General features: G+C 41.4%; 1 protein-coding gene across 1 annotated transcript; it reads right to left on the bottom strand.

The window, feature by feature from the left end:
- Positions 1–4,209: 4,209 nt before the first annotated feature.
- On the bottom strand, positions 4,210–11,658 carry LOC105937113 (gap junction gamma-1 protein). Its single transcript, XM_012878266.3, has 3 exons — positions 11,450–11,658; positions 7,274–8,456; positions 4,210–6,139 (listed from the first exon to the last, which is right to left on the bottom strand). Exons 2-3 carry the CDS (start codon positions 8,424–8,426, stop codon positions 6,126–6,128), a joined length of 1,167 nt encoding a protein of 388 aa, XP_012733720.2. The 5' UTR covers positions 8,427–8,456; positions 11,450–11,658; the 3' UTR covers positions 4,210–6,125.
- Positions 11,659–17,958: the final 6,300 nt, after the last annotated feature.

Raw genomic sequence — 17,958 nt, 5'->3', positions numbered from 1 at the left:
CCCTTAATACTGAATAATTTTCTGATGGTGATATGCACTGGTACAGAAACCGTAATTGATTGGACCCATTTTTGACCCTTTACAGTGTTACTGCAACAGTGATTAAAAAAACTTTCAGCTTCGACTTATATATCAAATTTAAATGGTAGTTCATATTGACCAGCATGAACCAAGGAGTAAACATTACCATCTATAGCCACAAGAGGGCGCTCTAGGCTCATGACAACTATTCTGCTCCTGTACCACTGTATTGAAACATTAAGTTATATGCAACAAAGTCTGAACACGTGGGTTGTTTCACTGTTTCAGTATCTGAGACTGAGACAGAGCCCTGCTATAGGGCTGTATGTGAAGCTAACAGCAGCTAGCGCTAGCTTACAGCTCTGTTGTCTGGGCAAGTTACAACTTCGCCAATGCACTGAACTTTATTTTGCTCTCAAGCATCCATATCTTACTGTTAGCTTAGCATGTAGCACCGTTACGCTCACGGTCTAATTTAGGCGTAGTTTTGACAACTTTCAGTGTAACGTTAGGCTGATGTGCGATGGATAAAACCTTGCTGGTCAGAGCTGCTAATTTACCCCATTCATCCTCCCAGGTATATTCCATGTTATTTAGCCGGTTGTCGACTCAGCTGTGCAATTTAGTAAGTTGTTTTACCAGATTAAATATTGGTTTTTAGTCTTGGGTTGTGTGAAATAAATGTCTAAATCATGGGGAATGGTTTGCTTTTGGACCATAGGGACATGTCCCTACCAATAATACCATGCCTGACGACGGCTGCTGCTGCTCCGTCTGGGCTGCCAGTGCCTGCCCGGTCTGTCCTGTCCCTTTAAATCGGCAGCGCACGTGACTGCGTTGTGTGCTGTTTAACTCCATTCTCATTGGTTGTTCTGCCTTAAGTTCCGCCTTCCCTCTTCCTGTTTTCCAACGCCTGCGTACATGCGTGCGTGCTTGGAGCGCGAGATTTAAATTTCTTTCATACTGGGATACTGCGGTTACTACGATTAATACTAGGCTACGAAACTAGTCCCAGTTAAAAAAACTAAATGTTAGCTACACTAAAATAGGTGAAAGCTGCTGAATACTGTTCTGTAAAGAAGCAGGAGAATTTTTTGATTTGTGGAACTTGAGAAATGTAAGTAACCAACATTAGCGTCTCAAAATAGCATTTAATTCTCAAGTATAATATGTTTATCAACAAAAAACTATTCTTTTTTTTTTTTATAAAACTAAATATTCTGTGTCAGGCAGGAGTTCTGAAGACTGCTGGGAAGATGGAAAGGCAAAGACTGTAGGCTATTAAAAATTCTGATTCTTAGCCACAGCCGCATGAAAAAGAAAAGGTGAGGGTGTCTTATTTACTATTTAATATTTTGTTGCTAACTGCTTTCATTTTTTTTGTTGACCCTTTGAGGCAGTTTATGTATAAATAGCAGGTGTTATTTCTTTTACATGATATACAGTATAACAGCACTAGATGGCACCTAAACACCTGCTATTTTCTTATTTAGACTTTTGCTTAATTATAATAGAATAATTAGGGTTCCACATAATAATAGTGCTATTTATTTTACTATTTCTACTTCTAGAATTACGGTAAAGACAAATACAAAAAGGGGAACACTATTTACATTGGTTTTACTGTACAGAGATTGCAACACTGTGCATTAGTAAATTAGTACAAACCAGAGGCGGAGCTAGACATTGTCATCATCAGGGGCTTAGCTCACAAAATATTTCATCATTACGAATTATTTAATCTGTTGATGTTCTCGCAAAATTTATTTAATATAGGCCTTTACATATCTTAAAGTTTAATCTGCTGTTGTTTAATAGTCACACTAGTATATACCAGTAGTATATTAATATGTTCTCATTTCACTGATGGTCAACCACTGATATTATTCAGTCTTGGTGTCACCCGTCTTACTCAAAGTACAGTATTGGGTCCTCCATACCGGTTATGTATCAAGATTTATTGCACATTTAAACATTATTGACAACTCAATATAGTTATGGAAATAATTAGATGTCTGAGAGGATGTAGGTAAGGAGAAGCTGTTATCTACACGTCAGATGTATGATGTAATATATGTCAATATATATATATATGTCAATACATATACATGTCAATACATATATATATATATATATATATATATATATATATATATATAACCTTGAATCTCCATATGACATCATCATCTGCCTACTCCGTTTTCTTTTGTATTTTTATTCTTATTTTTTTCTCATTTTCTTTTTGATCCACTGTATGTATGAAGATACGCTGTATATAACTGATGCACCTTTTCCTACTTTTGGCACCTTCTTCTGACTATGATTGACTATTGAGCCGATGGGACAAGTGAATTTCTCCAACGTGAGATCAATAAAGCCTATCTTATCTTATCTTAAGAAATTTGTTTGGAATGTTAAGATAAATTACAAGAAATGGGCTAAAGAGAGTACAACCTAGATGTACATTTGTTGATATATTGAAGTTAATATTTTAAATGCTGTCAGTGTCAGTTACACTTCTAGTTCCAGTGCAGATGTAAGTAAAATACATTTATTTGTGGTCCCTTGATTGTATTATTTTGCTGTGTTTTATGATACAGAGATAGTATGTTAGATAAAACAAATAAGGGTTGGGTTTACCGCTGAGCATTTGTATTTCTTCAAAAGAAAATACAGGATAAAACTACAGACAAAATATTTTGACTATATTTGGTTAAATAGGCATGTATTTTATGGTCTGTTGCTGGTAAATTCAAACGCAAACCTTTTCAAATCAGAAAGAAGTCCCAATTCGACATTCATCAGAGCCGGTGATGCCTTAAACATTGACAGACAGCATCTAGTGTGTGTAGTGCTTATAAAATTTGTATAACTGTGGCAAGAAATGCTTTTTTTTTCTTTAGACAGACGAAACACGCCCTGAAGTTCAAGTCAAGTATCAAAAAATAGGAGCACGCATGCATATTGTGTAGGACCAATGACATCAGACCAATGAAGCTTAGGACCAATAGTGTCTCTACCAAAGTAGAAATCCAACCTACGCCCTTGGTCTAAATAAATGTGTATAGTCCGGTGCAACTTATGTATGTTTTTTCTCTCTTTATGACACGTTTTTTGACTGATGTGACTCATATTCCGGAGCGACTTATAAAAATACGGTATGAAACAACAAAATATTGACCCTATGAAAAGCACTGGCCTCTCTGATAAACTTGGTCTAGAACCGGCACCAGATTCTGGTATTTTCCAAAGGCGAGGTACGCCCTGGACAGGTCATCAGTCGAGTTGAGATCCTTTACCATATCAGAGTAAGGATCCTTTTCCAGGCATCCTTCGTTTGATGATTCTTGCAGACCTTCAAATCCACATTAGCCAGAAGTGAAATCAGCAGTGTTGGCTGCCTTCAGCTCTTTAGAAAGATGCTTCCAGAGATGAGGACAGGTTACAAAAAAGGTTACAAATCAATTTAAATTTGAACCTTAAATTCCATCAAAAGACCCCCCCCCCCCCCCCCCACACACACACACACACACACACACACACACACACACACTCACACAGAAACAGTGACAGGTAGGGTAAGGGAACATTTCATTTGTAGGATTTAGATTCTGGATGCTTTAAATATCAGTAAAAGAAGCTAAAGTGCATGGGCAACAAATGGCTGGACCTAAAAATGTGATGTGAGCTCGCTCTCTAGCCTCTGTTAGCATTTAGCAGCTGTAATCTGAAGCATCTGTGGTTGAGCAAAGCAACAACTCCAATCTCTGCATCGGAGCGAAACGCTCCAGCTCTCCAGACGTGTTCAGGTTACAAAATGCATTCTGCAAAGCTTTAATGTGCTAGAATCCATTATGGCACGTTGACTTTACAGTTCACTGACTGCACTGCGTCTCAAATATCTCTCTTTCACACCTCTGATTTCTTCAAACTGACTCAAACCAAACATTTTGGAAACTATCAGCACCCCTCAATGATACAACTGAGAAACTTGAGAAATGATTGTAAAAAAAAAAGTTTATTTTAAAAACCACAAAGTACTAATCAATACAAAACGTATAAAAAGTACAAAAAAGTTGGTCTAAAAATATCTGAGATGACTACATTTATGGTGTACTAATGGCACTGTGGTTACAGGTCTGAATACAACAGCGGTTGCAATCAAAGAATAAATTCACATTGTAGCAGTTTGTTTGCAGCACAAGTAAACATTTCAAGGTCACACACAACATGTACCGAATAAAAAACAAAAAAAACGGAGCGACCGACTGATGGGGGGAATAAGACCCCATAAACTGCTGCAGTTTTAACTTTCAAACTATACTGAACGGCTTTCAGAACGCACTGGTTGACTCTCAGAATCCGGCCGTGGAGAGCAGAGACAGCAGTGAACGTCATTCCTTTGAAATATAGGATCCTAACAACAATACTCAGAATACAAAAATAAAGAACAGTATCAAACATTTAAAAAAAAAACAACGCATGGCAATTATCAAGAGTTACTTGGTTCTCCCATTTCAAGCATTACCCAGGTTTGTTTGTTCCTTTGGACAAAAGCACCTCAAGTGTTCCAGTCAGAGGCCTTTACGGCAAAGAAGGTTCATCGCTGACAGATTATAGAGAGCAGCACAACAAAAACAGCTCCGAGCTGAGGAGGAGGGACTCAGAAAGACAAGCAGTGGGACCAGTTCCTGATATGGATGCACAGTAGATCCTTCTCATAAAAACCCAAACCCCAAAGGAACCATGCAAATCCAGAGCCTCCTAACCGTACCTCCTTAACAGACGCCTCAGCTCTTTACCTGGGAAGGTGTTTAACTCAGTAGCCTGCAACAAGGCATACTGGAACAGAAAGGAAGCAAAGAAGAATACAGGGTGGAAAAACTTAATAGGACAGGAATAATGGATATACAGAAGAAAGGACACAGTAGAGGGTGGAATATTTAGACCAGGGATCACCAACATTTCTGAAACTGAGAGCTATTTCATTAGTATTGTGTCATACAAAGAGCTACCAGTACTGAATGAGAATGAGAAGAGTCAGAGTTCACCTTAACTTTAAATAAAACAAACATTTTTCATGCTTTGTTATCGATATTGTCATTTTTAAATCTGTATAAATGCAACTGTGAATAAACAGGAAGAGTAATCGAATAAAATAAAGTTTAGATGCAGCTCGCTGGTGGGTTGTGCTATTTTTAGAACTGGTTCTAGGGCACCACATGTGATCTCAGGGGCTACTTGGTGCTTGCGGGCCCCATGTTGGTGACCCCTGGTTTAGACAATGCAGGACAGCAGATAAAATTTCAAAATACAATTTTTTTTTCTTAGTCAGACTAATACAAAAAAATACTAAAATCTAATTCTAGACAGCACAGGAACCAAGGAAACCTAAAGGAGGAAAGGGTTTGATTGGTTCAGAAGTCTCACTTTAAACCAAAGTAAGAGTATAGAAATTATAAGTAGGAATGCTTCAAAGATGGCCTAAAACTGGCTTCGCCGTACAGGCCACAGGTTCAAGGATTGGAAAAGCAACCGGTTCAGGACCGACTCTGACATTAAAGACAAAAAGAAAAGGGGACACTTGAGAGAAGCCCTTGAGTGATGATCAACATCTTGTACAGTCTTCATAAACTACTAACACCTAGTACCTGTCTTTGATTTGAGGTTGCCCTGTTCCACTTTCTGCTCGCTTCCACAATCAACCCAAACTCACTCTCACAAAATACAAAAGTTACAAAACGACCGGCTAGGCCTTTCCTTATCAATATTCCAGTTCAAGTCTAAGGCAAACTTGAGATTTACACACGGACCATAACAATAATAATTATAAAGAAAATTATAAAAATGACAAAACGCTCCCGACTTCATAATAAAATATCCATATAGTATCTAAAAGTTAGCTGCCCTGAGGGAGATGTACATGTCAACCTTTACCACATTTGTTGCGCGATGGCAGTTAAAAAGCACTTTGGGTCTGCCGTGGGGAGTTCTGCTGCGCTGAGACGACGCCACAGCGGGATGTAACACTGGGAGGCCTGGGCTCTGCATCCATCTCAAGCAAGTCAGCTGTTTCCCTTTTTGATCTCACTGTTCGTCACAGTTCATGCACGCAGACCTGTGAAGACATTTAGGCCAGGTTGGTCATTTTTCCTTAGATGAATGCAACAATTTAAGTGTGTGCGTTCTTGTACTTGCAGAGGAGCGAGAACTTATTTTGCACATTTTACTAGTAAAGTGAGGACTTTTTTGGTCCTTTCTGGGCTAGGGGTTAAGTTTAACACTTTAAAAAAGAAATTTCACCACGGTAACACGCGGTGACAATAAAGGATTCTTGATTCATGAAGGTGTCAATTAGGTTTGGGTAGGATTACACTGCAGTAAAATGTTCTTGAAATGAGTCATGTATTTGAGCAGGTACATAAGATTATCTGCCAATGGAATAAGATTGTTGCACTTAAAATAAGAACAACTGATCTCCATCATCTTATTTTAAGTGCAGTATTTAATTATCCTATTTTAGGGGTCAAAACACTCACTCCATTGGCAGATAGTTTTGTTCACCTGCTCAAACTAAGGACAAATACAGTTAATTTCAAGAAAATGTTACCTATTTTTAGTTCCATTTTGCAGTGGGTATACACTGGTAAAGGTAAGGTTTAGGGTTAGGGCAGAGGTGGGTAGTAACCAGTGTCCGAAATTAACTTCCTTATTTACCGGCCAAGTTGGCCAAAATATTAATTCTGACTGACCCCTGCTAAATATCTCCGCATAATCCCTCTATGTATTTAGCCTGAGCCAAACGCTAGTTATTAGAAAACGCACATGGTGTATTTGCTGTATTTTCAGCATCACATGTGTGAGTGTGACAGAAAAACACGACTTTTTTGGTGCAAACATTTACTCGCCATGTGGCAGCTAGCCCTCTGAAATTTACTCGGCAAACGGAAAATTTACTCGCATTTGGCATCTGGGGAGTGTTAATCTCGGACCCTGGTAGTAACTATTTACATTTACTCAGTTACATTTACTTGTGTAAGTTTTTGAATAAAATGTACTGTTAGGAGTAGTTTTACTGCCCTGTACGTTTTTACTTTTACTTGAGTCATATATTGTACTTTATTTTTGGCTACTCTACCCACCCCTGGGTTAGAGTCCGGGTTAGGCCATAGAAGGGTTGAAAATTAATGGAAATATAGGTCCTCACTTTGTATTTTAAACAAGGACAGGTGTGTGTTTGTACACGGCTTACCTTTGTCACAGGTGCTGCTCTGCTTCTCCTGGGCAAAGTTTAGTCTGTTCTGCTCCACCGCAGTGCCGTTCGACTCTGGACTGCTGCTGCGGGGCGGGGTGTTCTCCTCGTTCTGGTACGCCAAATCTAGGTGCTGCTGAGCCAGTCTCAGGTGTCTGCGCAGCCTCTCCAGCTCCCGAGTCGACGCCTCATCACCAAAGGACTCACGGCCCGAGTCTCCCAAGTTATCCCGGAAGCCCAATTTTCCAGACGGGTCCTTCTTCACAGCAGTGTGATAACCCGGAGGCGCCGAGGCCTGGCGGCAAATCGAGGATCTCTGGCTGGCCTGGGCTGGATGGCGAGAGGCAGGAGAGCGAGGTCGCGGCCCGCACAGACAGTCCCGAATCCCGCTGATGCCGAGATGAAGGATCTCCAGCAAGGTGAAGAGCAGGCACAAAGCGCTGACAGCATACATGATGCGCAGGAAGATGGTTTTCTCAGTGGGACGTGACACAAAGCAGTCCACCGTGTGCGGGCAAGGGGAGCGCGTGCACACATAGGACGGCGCCACCTCCAGGCCGTAGAGGATGTACTGCCCGAAGAGAAACGACGCCTCGAAGACAGCTCGTGATAGTAGCTGGAAGACGTAGAACTTCATGAGCCCATTTCTCTTGATGCGACGCCGGCCGTCATGCTTGTTTTTGGGAGTCTTTGAAGCCTCCTTATCCTTCTCCTTATCTGGCTCAATCTCCTCTAGGATCATGGGATCCTCCTCCCCATTATCCTCCGCTTCTTCGTAGTCCCTGTTGGCTCCCCGGTTCACTATCGGTACCCTCTTCTTCTCACGGGGCTTGTAGTCGTCGTCGTCCATGCGGGCGATCTTGTGCATGGCAAACCCGAGGTACATGATGGTGGGTGTGCTGATCATGATCACCTGGAACACCCAGAAGCGAATGTGCGAGAGAGGCGCAAACGCATCGTAGCAAACGTTCTCACAACCAGGCTGGTGTGTGTTGCACACAAATTTACTCTGTTCATCATAGTAGATGGACTCGCCGCCGACCGCCGTCAGCACAATCCGGAAGACGATGAGGAAGGTGAGCCAGAGCTTGCCCACGAAGGTGGAGTGATTGGAGATCTCCTCCAGCAGGCGAGTGAGGAAGCTCCAGCTCATTTTGGTGCCAGATGAAGGAAGTTATCAAACCTGTGCGGAGAGAAGAGAATAAGGAAGATAAACTTTACACCAAATAAAATACGGATTCTAAAACAGCCAAATTATAAACGGCACATCTCTACATCTCTCTATAGTAAGTAGAAAAACATTCTAACAATGGTTCGCCAAATCAATTGTATCTGATTTCGCAGATGTGTGCAGCAGGCAGACTTAACCCCACAGAGATACGTAGACGTTGTTAGAATGAGAAAACAGCACTAACCTCTGCCTTTGGTAAAATTATAACCTTCTAATGGACTAATTTCAGTTTGCGTTATATCAAATTACTACAGATGGCCACTACAAAAATAAGAAATGTGAGGATTTGCTTTTTGATGTTCCAACAAGCACAAAAATGACAGATCACAGGTTTCAGCAGTCCTAGTCAGATAATTTCATCATTCTGCATTTACACCTGGCTTAGCTACTTTTGTCTTTTAAAACTGGGCTTTTATTTCTGAGCACTTTGAATAGTTTTCAAATTTGTGTTAACTTTAACCTGCCAAAGGATTCTGGGGTGTTTTCCATTAGCTCTTCCAGCATTTAAAAACCTACAGATGTAACTTTTTTTTAACCTCAAATATAACAAGGCTTGTATTAAATTCATCAAATCAAACATATGCTTTTATGTTTTCTGGCTAATTGTCTTCCCTCCAGGAGGGAAACCTAGACATCCCTCTTCCTAGCAACATCCTCCAGCTCATTCTGGGGGATCCCAAGGCTTTCCCCAACCAGATGGGATATATAGTCCCTCCAGTGAGTTCTAGATCTTCCCCGGAGTCTCCTCCCAATGGCACGAACCCGGAAGAAATCTAAATAGATGCACCCAGGGGGCATTTTTAAGCAGAGAAATACCGGCTCTACTTTAAGCTCCCCTCAGATTACAGAGCTCCTCACCTTATCTCTAAGGCTGAGCCCTGCCTCCCTCTGCATACAAGCTCATTTCAGCAGCTTGTATGCAGAATCTTATTCTTTCTGTCATGATCCGTACCTCGTGACCGTAGGTGAAGGTTTGCTTTTTAACTCAGCTCTTTTTTTTACCACAACAGACCGGAGCAGCGTCTGGATTTACTGCAGCCGAAGCCCCAATCCGTCTGTCCATCTCTCATTAAATCCTACCATCACTCGTGAGAAAGAAACTCCTTCGGTTCAGGCAGAAACTGTTCCCATGCCAGAGGGGGCAATCCATTGACCATGGCCTCAGACCTGGAGGAGCTGACTCTTGTCCTGGCAGCTTCACACTCTTGCAGCAAACATTGGAGGTCATGGCTTAGAGAAGCCAACAGAACCACATCCTCCGTTAAAAGCAAAGACACCACCCTGAGGTTCAGAAATCAGACACCCTCCTCTGTACGACCACGCCTTGAGATTCTGTCCATGAACAGCACAAAGAGGACTGATGAGAAGGGCCAGCCCTGGTGAAGTCCAATGCATAATGGGAACAGGTCCGTCTTTGTGCCAAGAACAATGTGGAAAAATGGTAACCATCACAGGTCGAAACAGAAGCCATACCGGCCCAAAATGGGTGTACGAATTGGCAAAGTAGCCCAAAAAACAACAAAAGGGGAAAAAAGAGGTTTTATTCCCCTGTAATCTTTGTTCTTTTCTGCAGAAATTCAAAATATATATATTCATTATAAGAACAAAAAAAGGATGGATTACCCTTGCATCCATTACCGTTACTGATTATAGTGTAAAGGAAGGCTTAAGATGCACATATAGGTGTCTGGTCAATGCAATCAACATATAAACTAAACTGCCCTCTCACCCACCCCTCATACTAAGCAGGGAGGGTGGCTCTCCATCTTTGAAGCTCGGGTCCTCAGAGGTTTCGGTAGGAGCCACTTCTATCTATCTATCTATCTATCTATCTATCTATCTATCTATCTATCTATCTATCTATCTATCTATCTATCTATCTATCTATCTATCGATAAATATTCTGGATTCATTAGGAACAGATAACTGCAGATAAGATTTGTTGAAACCTCGTCATGTTTATGAAGGTTCCTCCTGAATATTTAGTTTTGTGCCGTAAAAACAGCACAACAAAATAACATGAAAAAACAACTGTGGCATACATGTGGCATGTGACATGTATTAAGTTATTTTCTGATCCTATGAGTCTTTATAAGTGTGTTCTTAATTATGGCAGGATTGGTGTTCCACAATGCGCTGCTATGCAGAACAGAGACGCTTTGTTGCCCCAACATCTGGGCGGAGGTTTAAAAGTGGAAAAAAATTGAGCCTCATATTTCTAAGAAAAAAGAGAGGGAAAGGGGGGGGGGGGGGTTGAGCCAGGGAAGAAACTCCAACAGGGCGCTCTCAGTTATGTGAGAGAACCCAGAAAGTCCGGTTTGGCCAAGCATTTCACACCATGCAGCAGTGCAACGTGAACTGGAAACTGATCTCATTTGCGGAAAATACGTGGGTGATTGGGGGGGGTATCCTCCTCGTGGCAGACCACGTAACGGAGGGACCCCGCAGAACCCGAAGGGAGACCGGATCTCCGGTCTGTCTGATGGACAAACGGAGTAACTTTACGCACCGATGGCGCAAAATCTGGAAGGGGGAGGGTAACTAAAGGCAATGGTGAAAATATTAAAACGTTCCTGTAGATTCTCCTACAACAATAATGAAATACCATAAACCAACGTTATGTAATCTGTTACAAATCACCACACGCTGAACTAACTGAGCCCGTTTTCTAGCAAATATGCGTTAAAACAGCGGTAATTTCAGGCATTCCGGGTGATTTCAGCGCTGCCTCCCATCACCTTGTGCGCCTAAACTCTAACGGGGCTTTAAGCGACACGTTGGCCCGGTTCTGTTCACTTTTCCAGCTTTTATAGTTAAAAAAAAACAGCTTTCCACACAGACCATGAAGCAACACAGAGACGCTGAAGTCACAGAAACGTTTGTTAGGAACGAAAAACGATTCTACCGCCTCGCTTTGTTTGTGGGATTCTGTCTGTATTTTTTACCTTCAAAATGTCTTCTGGTATCCTGGAAGTTGTCTTCAGTTTTCTCTCCTGAAATGAAGCCCTTGGATCAAATATCAAGGCCTTCAGTTGCTGTTTTTTCTCTCCATTCGCTGAGAGGAGACAACAGCTTCTCCGGCAGTGCTGCTTGAACTGCTGGGCGAGGACAAAGAATATTCCCCAAATCCCCTTTTCTCCTCCCAGTTGCAGCTGCACACCCCACCCCCTTGTCTGCGCAGACCATCTACTGGCAGCAAGGAGGTGCAGCTCTTCCTGATGCAATCTGCCCTTGGCTTTACATTCATTGGCTGTAAAACTCATCTGAGAGCACTGCAGTCATGTAAGATCTGCTGTGCCTAATGCATAAAATTAGGTTAATTTATTGTTATTATAGTTTTTATGACGATGAATCAAACTGGCTGCAGCCTGCAATCTGAAAAGTTGTATGTGCCTGGCCACGTTGCCCAGGATGAAAGCATCCGGAGATCAAAAGCTGCAATCAGGTCCTTGTTCTTTGTTCAGGGATTGTAAAGAGAAGCACACTCATGACGGCTGCCCCTTTTCCTGTCCACCACAATATTCGGAAGTTGTTGCTAAACTCCTAAACTTATGTCACAGCTACAGGAACACATGGACTTCCTGAGAACCCACCCCCCTCCCTAAGACGGCTTGCACCTACGTGTTAAAAAGCCATGGCATAGGGAGCCTACTGTTGAAATCTCAGGAAAACAGTAAATGTATTTGATTCAGTCCCAGGGCTGTCCAAGTCCTCCCCTCGAGAGGTACTGAATTCCTTCTTCGGCTTATCGTTCAGTGCAGAGGCCTGTTAAGAATGTGTCATGTCTCAGAGAAGGAAACAGCGGTCATCCAACTGGCTTAAACTTAATCCATCGAAGATGAAAAGCAGCTTTCTACTTCGATGCGACTTCCTTACTTAAATTACAGGCTGCAATTAAAATATGGGATGCTTCAGTTAGGCTCAAAACATGAGACATCCTGGAGAGTTGGCAACGCCACCTCAGAGGCTCGCAGAGTTGGGTTATAAAACAGTATCCCAAGGTTGGAAAACCTCATATAGCTCTGTTCAATCCATCATCCGAAGATGGAGAGAGTTTAGCACAACCGTAAACCTAGCCAGACATCCCTGTCTACCTAAACTGCTAGGCTGGCAAGGGAAGCAGCCGGAGGCCTTTGATAACCCATAGCCAAGGTGAGGGAATCTGTCCACAGCACAACTGGATGCCATGTACTCCAAAAATCTGGCTTTTATTGAAGAGTCGCCAGATAAGACATGAGAACGTCTGCTTGCATTTTGCCACAAGTCACACAGACAGCAAACACATGGAAGAAGGTGTTCCTATCAGGTGACAGCAATTAAACTTTTATGACAATTTGCTAAATATGTGTGGAGAAAAACTAACGCTGCACATCAGCATCATCTGCACTGGGGAAAGACATGGTGGCAGCATTGTGTTGTAGGGATACTTTTGTCTCAGGAAATTTGTTAGAGTCAATGGAACAAACATAGACCTAGACATGATGAAAACATAGACCTAGAGCTGCAATGGAATTGTTTAGATCATGGTAATCCCTGTGCTAGAATGACCTAGTCAAAGTTCAAAACTTAACTTGTGGCAATACTAACAAATGTATGTAGAGGGAAACTATCCTTCCAGTGAGCTGGAGACATTTTGCCAATAAGCTTTGGACATCTCTAGATGTATGTCCACAGACATACCCCAAAGACCTGCATCTGCAGACAAAGTTGTCTCTACAGAGAATAAACTCTGGGGGCTGAATACAGATTCACTCCACGTGTCTCTGAATTTTATTGTAAAAGAAAGTATTCCTGAAAACCGTGCATCATTTTCCTTCCACAGTCATGGTCTACTTTGTCTTGGTCTGTCACATAAAATCCAAATAAGACACATTAAAGTCTGAGGTTGTAATTTGACCAAAGAAAACAAACTTGGACAGATATAAATACTTTTGCAGGCCACAGTTTACAGTCTGTCCAGTGATATTTGCTCTATCATTAAACCAAAGTAAGACCTCCTTCAAGAAACAGATTTTGAGGCCAGCTGATTCAGCAATTTCCTGGAAGGTGCCTCAAAGCAACATACGGTCACGTTGATTAAAATTACTGCAACCAGGTAGTCGGCATTGTTCTCTCCAGGGAATGGCTCAGAACAAACACATTTTCTTTTCCATTTATCGTGAAATGACAAATCTCCAATGCTTACCTCTGCAGACAAAAACACATACAATAGCCATCAGTTTCCCCCTCACACATTACCTATTAAATCACAGCTCCACCTCACCTTCCCGATCAGTGACTGTTATTGGTGAATGCACACAAAGGAGAGCAGTTATTGTTTAATATCTGCTGCAAACAGGTCAGTGAAGGAATGCATTGCCCCTCCCCCTCCTCAGGGTGCAGCCACAGCTCCATTGTGAAGCACAAGCATGCTTTCATTCATGGGCTGGAATCTGGGGCGTCTGTGTAAACGCCTGTCTAACTCACAGAAAAAGATGATGTCTAGACTGAGGCATGTGGTTTCTGCAGAATACGAGCTGAAAATAACTGTTTTAATGGACTTTTCATCAACAATTTGCTCTGAAAGCAGAGTTGGATCATGCATATTGAAGCTACGTTGCTCTTATTGTTAATGCTTTAGATCAGCCTCTTCGATTTTTATGCACCATGTGCTGTGACATCCACCAAGCTACTGGCATCCTACATGCCTAATCCGACATGTTAGACACTGTTTACTGATACACACAGAGTGGGGCTGGGAGGGTAGAAGTTGCTCTATTGTTTCATCTTCCTTCCATATTGAACATCTGCTTTCATCCCCATGAAAACACATCCCAGAGCTGAAGTGCTGACGAAAACACTGATAAATTCTGGAAACAGTTAAAGAAGACAGTTTTCATGGAACTCAATCCAAATGCAAAGATGAAAAGCCAATTGGTTTATCTGGAAACCACATCCTGAGATGCAATAGAGCAAACTGTGCCCTGTAAGTGCTTTCTGAATCAGCAGACAAGAATGAAGGGCTTGTTGTGCAGCTGCAGCGGACTTTTCCTTTAGGGTAGGTTTAATGTTAACCTTCTGGTCAGCCAAATAGGTGATCATTAAATTTTAAAAAAGGGACCTAACTCAAACTGATCGAGCCAAAAACAAGAAAATCAAGCATTACATCATAAATGTTTTTGGATGAACCTCATAAGCCATGGATACTTTTTTAACATTTTTATTTTAAAGACCTTACTAAACCAAATTATAACCCTTGATGCGATACAAACATTCAAAAGACATATTTAAAACATTTTTAAAAACACACTTGACCAAATGGTCGATTTGTCACGTCCTGGTTTGGGGCTTGAAAGTGGGCGGCGGCTTCACCATTCCCATGGACAATCCTTTGTCCTTTTACCATGCTTGTATGGATCATCCCCACGCATCCTAGAGATTTTTTCAAGATAACGAACCTTCAGAGCAGGATCTAGCTTATTTCTTTAGTACGGTCAATTTTAAGAGCCCTTTGCATCTCTATCTCTCACAGCATGGCAGCCGAATCAGTAATGTAAACAAAACTGTTGCCTGGGAAAATGGCGACCGCATCCCACAATGCATTGCAAAATCACGTGCCCTTCCGAGACATATATTTATAGCTTTCTTACCTCATAAGATATTATGCCTCAAAAAAAAGGACCTGTGCATTTGCAGCGGCAAATGCTTTGCCTCTTCTCTCATGCACATTCACGACATTGGTGTCATTTAAACTTGTTGCCAGAGGGTGCAGACTAGCGAAAAAAGACCTGAAGTTATGCTATGCTCCTTTAAGTTTTAGTACATTATGAATATGCTATGATGATTTAATGCCTTCCAAAATGTAGCCATCTTCCTCTTATGTGTATTTCATAAAAACCTTGTTTGCACCTCTTTTTGAACTGCTTTATATGTGGCATTTCCTCTACATCCATGTTCAAATTAGCCCTCTGTTTACCTCCGCGCACAGTAACATAACATCTTTTTCTAAAGATCTGCAAAATTAATGGTTTTGAAGTCACAAACACCGTGATTAGCTAAAACCAAACTTCAGTAGGAGGGCACTGGGTGTCGCTTTGCCCAATCAGCTCAGAAGGTTCTGCTGAATGTCCCTCCTTTCCCTGAACCGATTAAATGGGAGCAGGCTCAGTTTGATCATGTGTAGATGTAAACCGAGAGTGCTACGCATTATCAATCTGGTTTGTCAGGTTCACTCTGAACAGGTACTGGAGCAGAACCAGCTGGGAACCCTACATCTCCTCTAGTTGTAATGGGATCTTGCAGAATCAGATGGAGAGTGACACTGGGGTTTGGGATATCAGGATTTTATTTCATGGACCTCTTATCTTCACAACATACATTGAATAAGAGGCATTGACTTAATAGATGGGTGGATCAAGTAATAGACAAGTTGGACCCTAGTATCCTGAAAACTGTGATCATGTGCATGGAGTAGATTTTTGAAAGGTAAATCATTGCTTGTCAAAGTGTGTACAATATAACTCCAAGGCAAAACAAATCTGATGGTGTTAACAGAAAAAAGTTTGGTATGAGCAACCATTCACACCTGTCCCTATCACAAATATACATACAGCTCTTGCTTTCACTGCAAAATGCTCATTTATTTTACTCTCCAGCTGCTAAACCTGTAAAAGCAATTTTAAATGTACGACTTTTGTTGCCCAAAATCTTATAAGTCACTATATAAATTTATTTCTGGGAGCTGTTTTCAGCCATTTCAATCAAGTGGAAGTAAATGTTAGCAGCATCAATGTTATTGGCAGCTTTTGTTTTCAACCTACAAATTGTTTAACCACTGCTGAGTCTTTTCTGCCTGGGAAAGAAGGATATGGTGAGATATAGAGAGCTGTATCTTATTGTTTAAACAAAGGTTAAAAAATATCTATAACGTCTAAAGAATGGAAGGCCATCCTAGTTCAAAGAGACACAGCTGGTATTTTTTTTATTGTTTTCCTGGAAAGCTGGCAATAAAAGCTTGCCCTAATACCATTTAATGAGAGTCACACCCTTGTGCATTGTGCTGATGGACATGTTGGCTTGATGAACGCCTCGGGAATGTGAGATAATTAACACCGTAACCACAAGCAGGAACAACTTGTGTACCTTTAACTTACAGTAGTACTGAGGATAATGAGATTCCTCACTCAATAGTTCTACTCAGTAAAAATGACAGTTGAAGAAAAACAATGGGTTACATCCCAGACCTTTTTATAGTTTCATTTAAACTTTCTCTTGTGCTGTTGTCAAGGAGCTGACCGCAAAGGGGAAATATTCAGGCTTTTTTTGCTCACAGTTTCCCCAGTGTTCAGGCTTAAAACCAGATCTAGACTGAGTTCTTCATCACGAGACAAGAGTAATGTCTGTATAGGATGATTCACTGTGGGTTGGGTTGTGAAGCAAACAAGCGGACAACTCTCTTCCAGTGCCCTTTTCACCTCCTCTGCTGGATATGATTTTGCAATGTCATATCTTAAATTATATTTAAAAAAACAAATAGGGGCAAACAACAGGCATGAGACCATATTCACACTGTTGGAGGTGACTCATGAAATCCAGCTCTGAGGAAGACTGAAGTGTACATCGTAACGCCCACAGAGCTTCTGCTGCGACACCACGTCTGGTTGAGCAAACACATCATGGGTGGCAGTAACTACATGCCAATCGCAAAAAGAGTGTCTCATTTAGGAATAATTTAGGGATCAAACAAAAGGCTCAGTACATTTCTGCACCCAGATGGTAAATTTATAACTGAAGGCACTAAAATAACGTTGTGAAATCTGGTGAGTTGTTAGTAGAATTTATGTTGTCAGTGGAAACAGCAAGGACTTGCTGCGTTTGCATGCACAAAAGGCTGTAAAACACACACAGGTCTTGCAAGATTGCATAAAATTATCCAAGCTATCCAAGGGGGGTATTTCTCTAAGGGTGGTTCAGTAAGCTTGGCTTCTCTTCATGGCTTCTGAGATGAGTTCAAAATGAAGGAAGAAATTTGATTCAGAAATGACACATAGCCCAGCTGTTGGAAGCGGGTCTTCTGGTGCGACCATTTGCCACGGAGCTCGAAAGTAACAAGTCGCAGACTACGTCATATCCGCCTTTTTGCGTTCCAGTATCACTCATGTTGGATAGTGGGAAAAAACATGGACGCTCGCACAAAGACCATTATAAAATATATAAATACAACCAACCTGACTCTCAGGATGCATTTTAAAGTCACATTTTACCACAAAATCTTTTTTTAAAGCTGCGTTTTACTGTTCAACTGAACATGAAACGTTAAACAACAAAGTTGCAATCATTCATTTCTGGTTTTGTCACTATGGCCACTGTTCTTAAAACAAGAAAAATAGCAATATTGCTGTTCTCCGTGGTGTTTTGTCCACATACACCAATGCAAAACACAATGCAGAAACATCCTGTGTTATGAGCACTGAAA

Source organism: Fundulus heteroclitus, unplaced genomic scaffold, assembly GCF_011125445.2.
Source record: "Fundulus heteroclitus isolate FHET01 unplaced genomic scaffold, MU-UCD_Fhet_4.1 scaffold_611, whole genome shotgun sequence".
Lineage (NCBI taxonomy): Eukaryota > Metazoa > Chordata > Actinopteri > Cyprinodontiformes > Fundulidae > Fundulus > Fundulus heteroclitus.
This window is presented reverse-complemented; position numbering and strand designations above follow the sequence as displayed.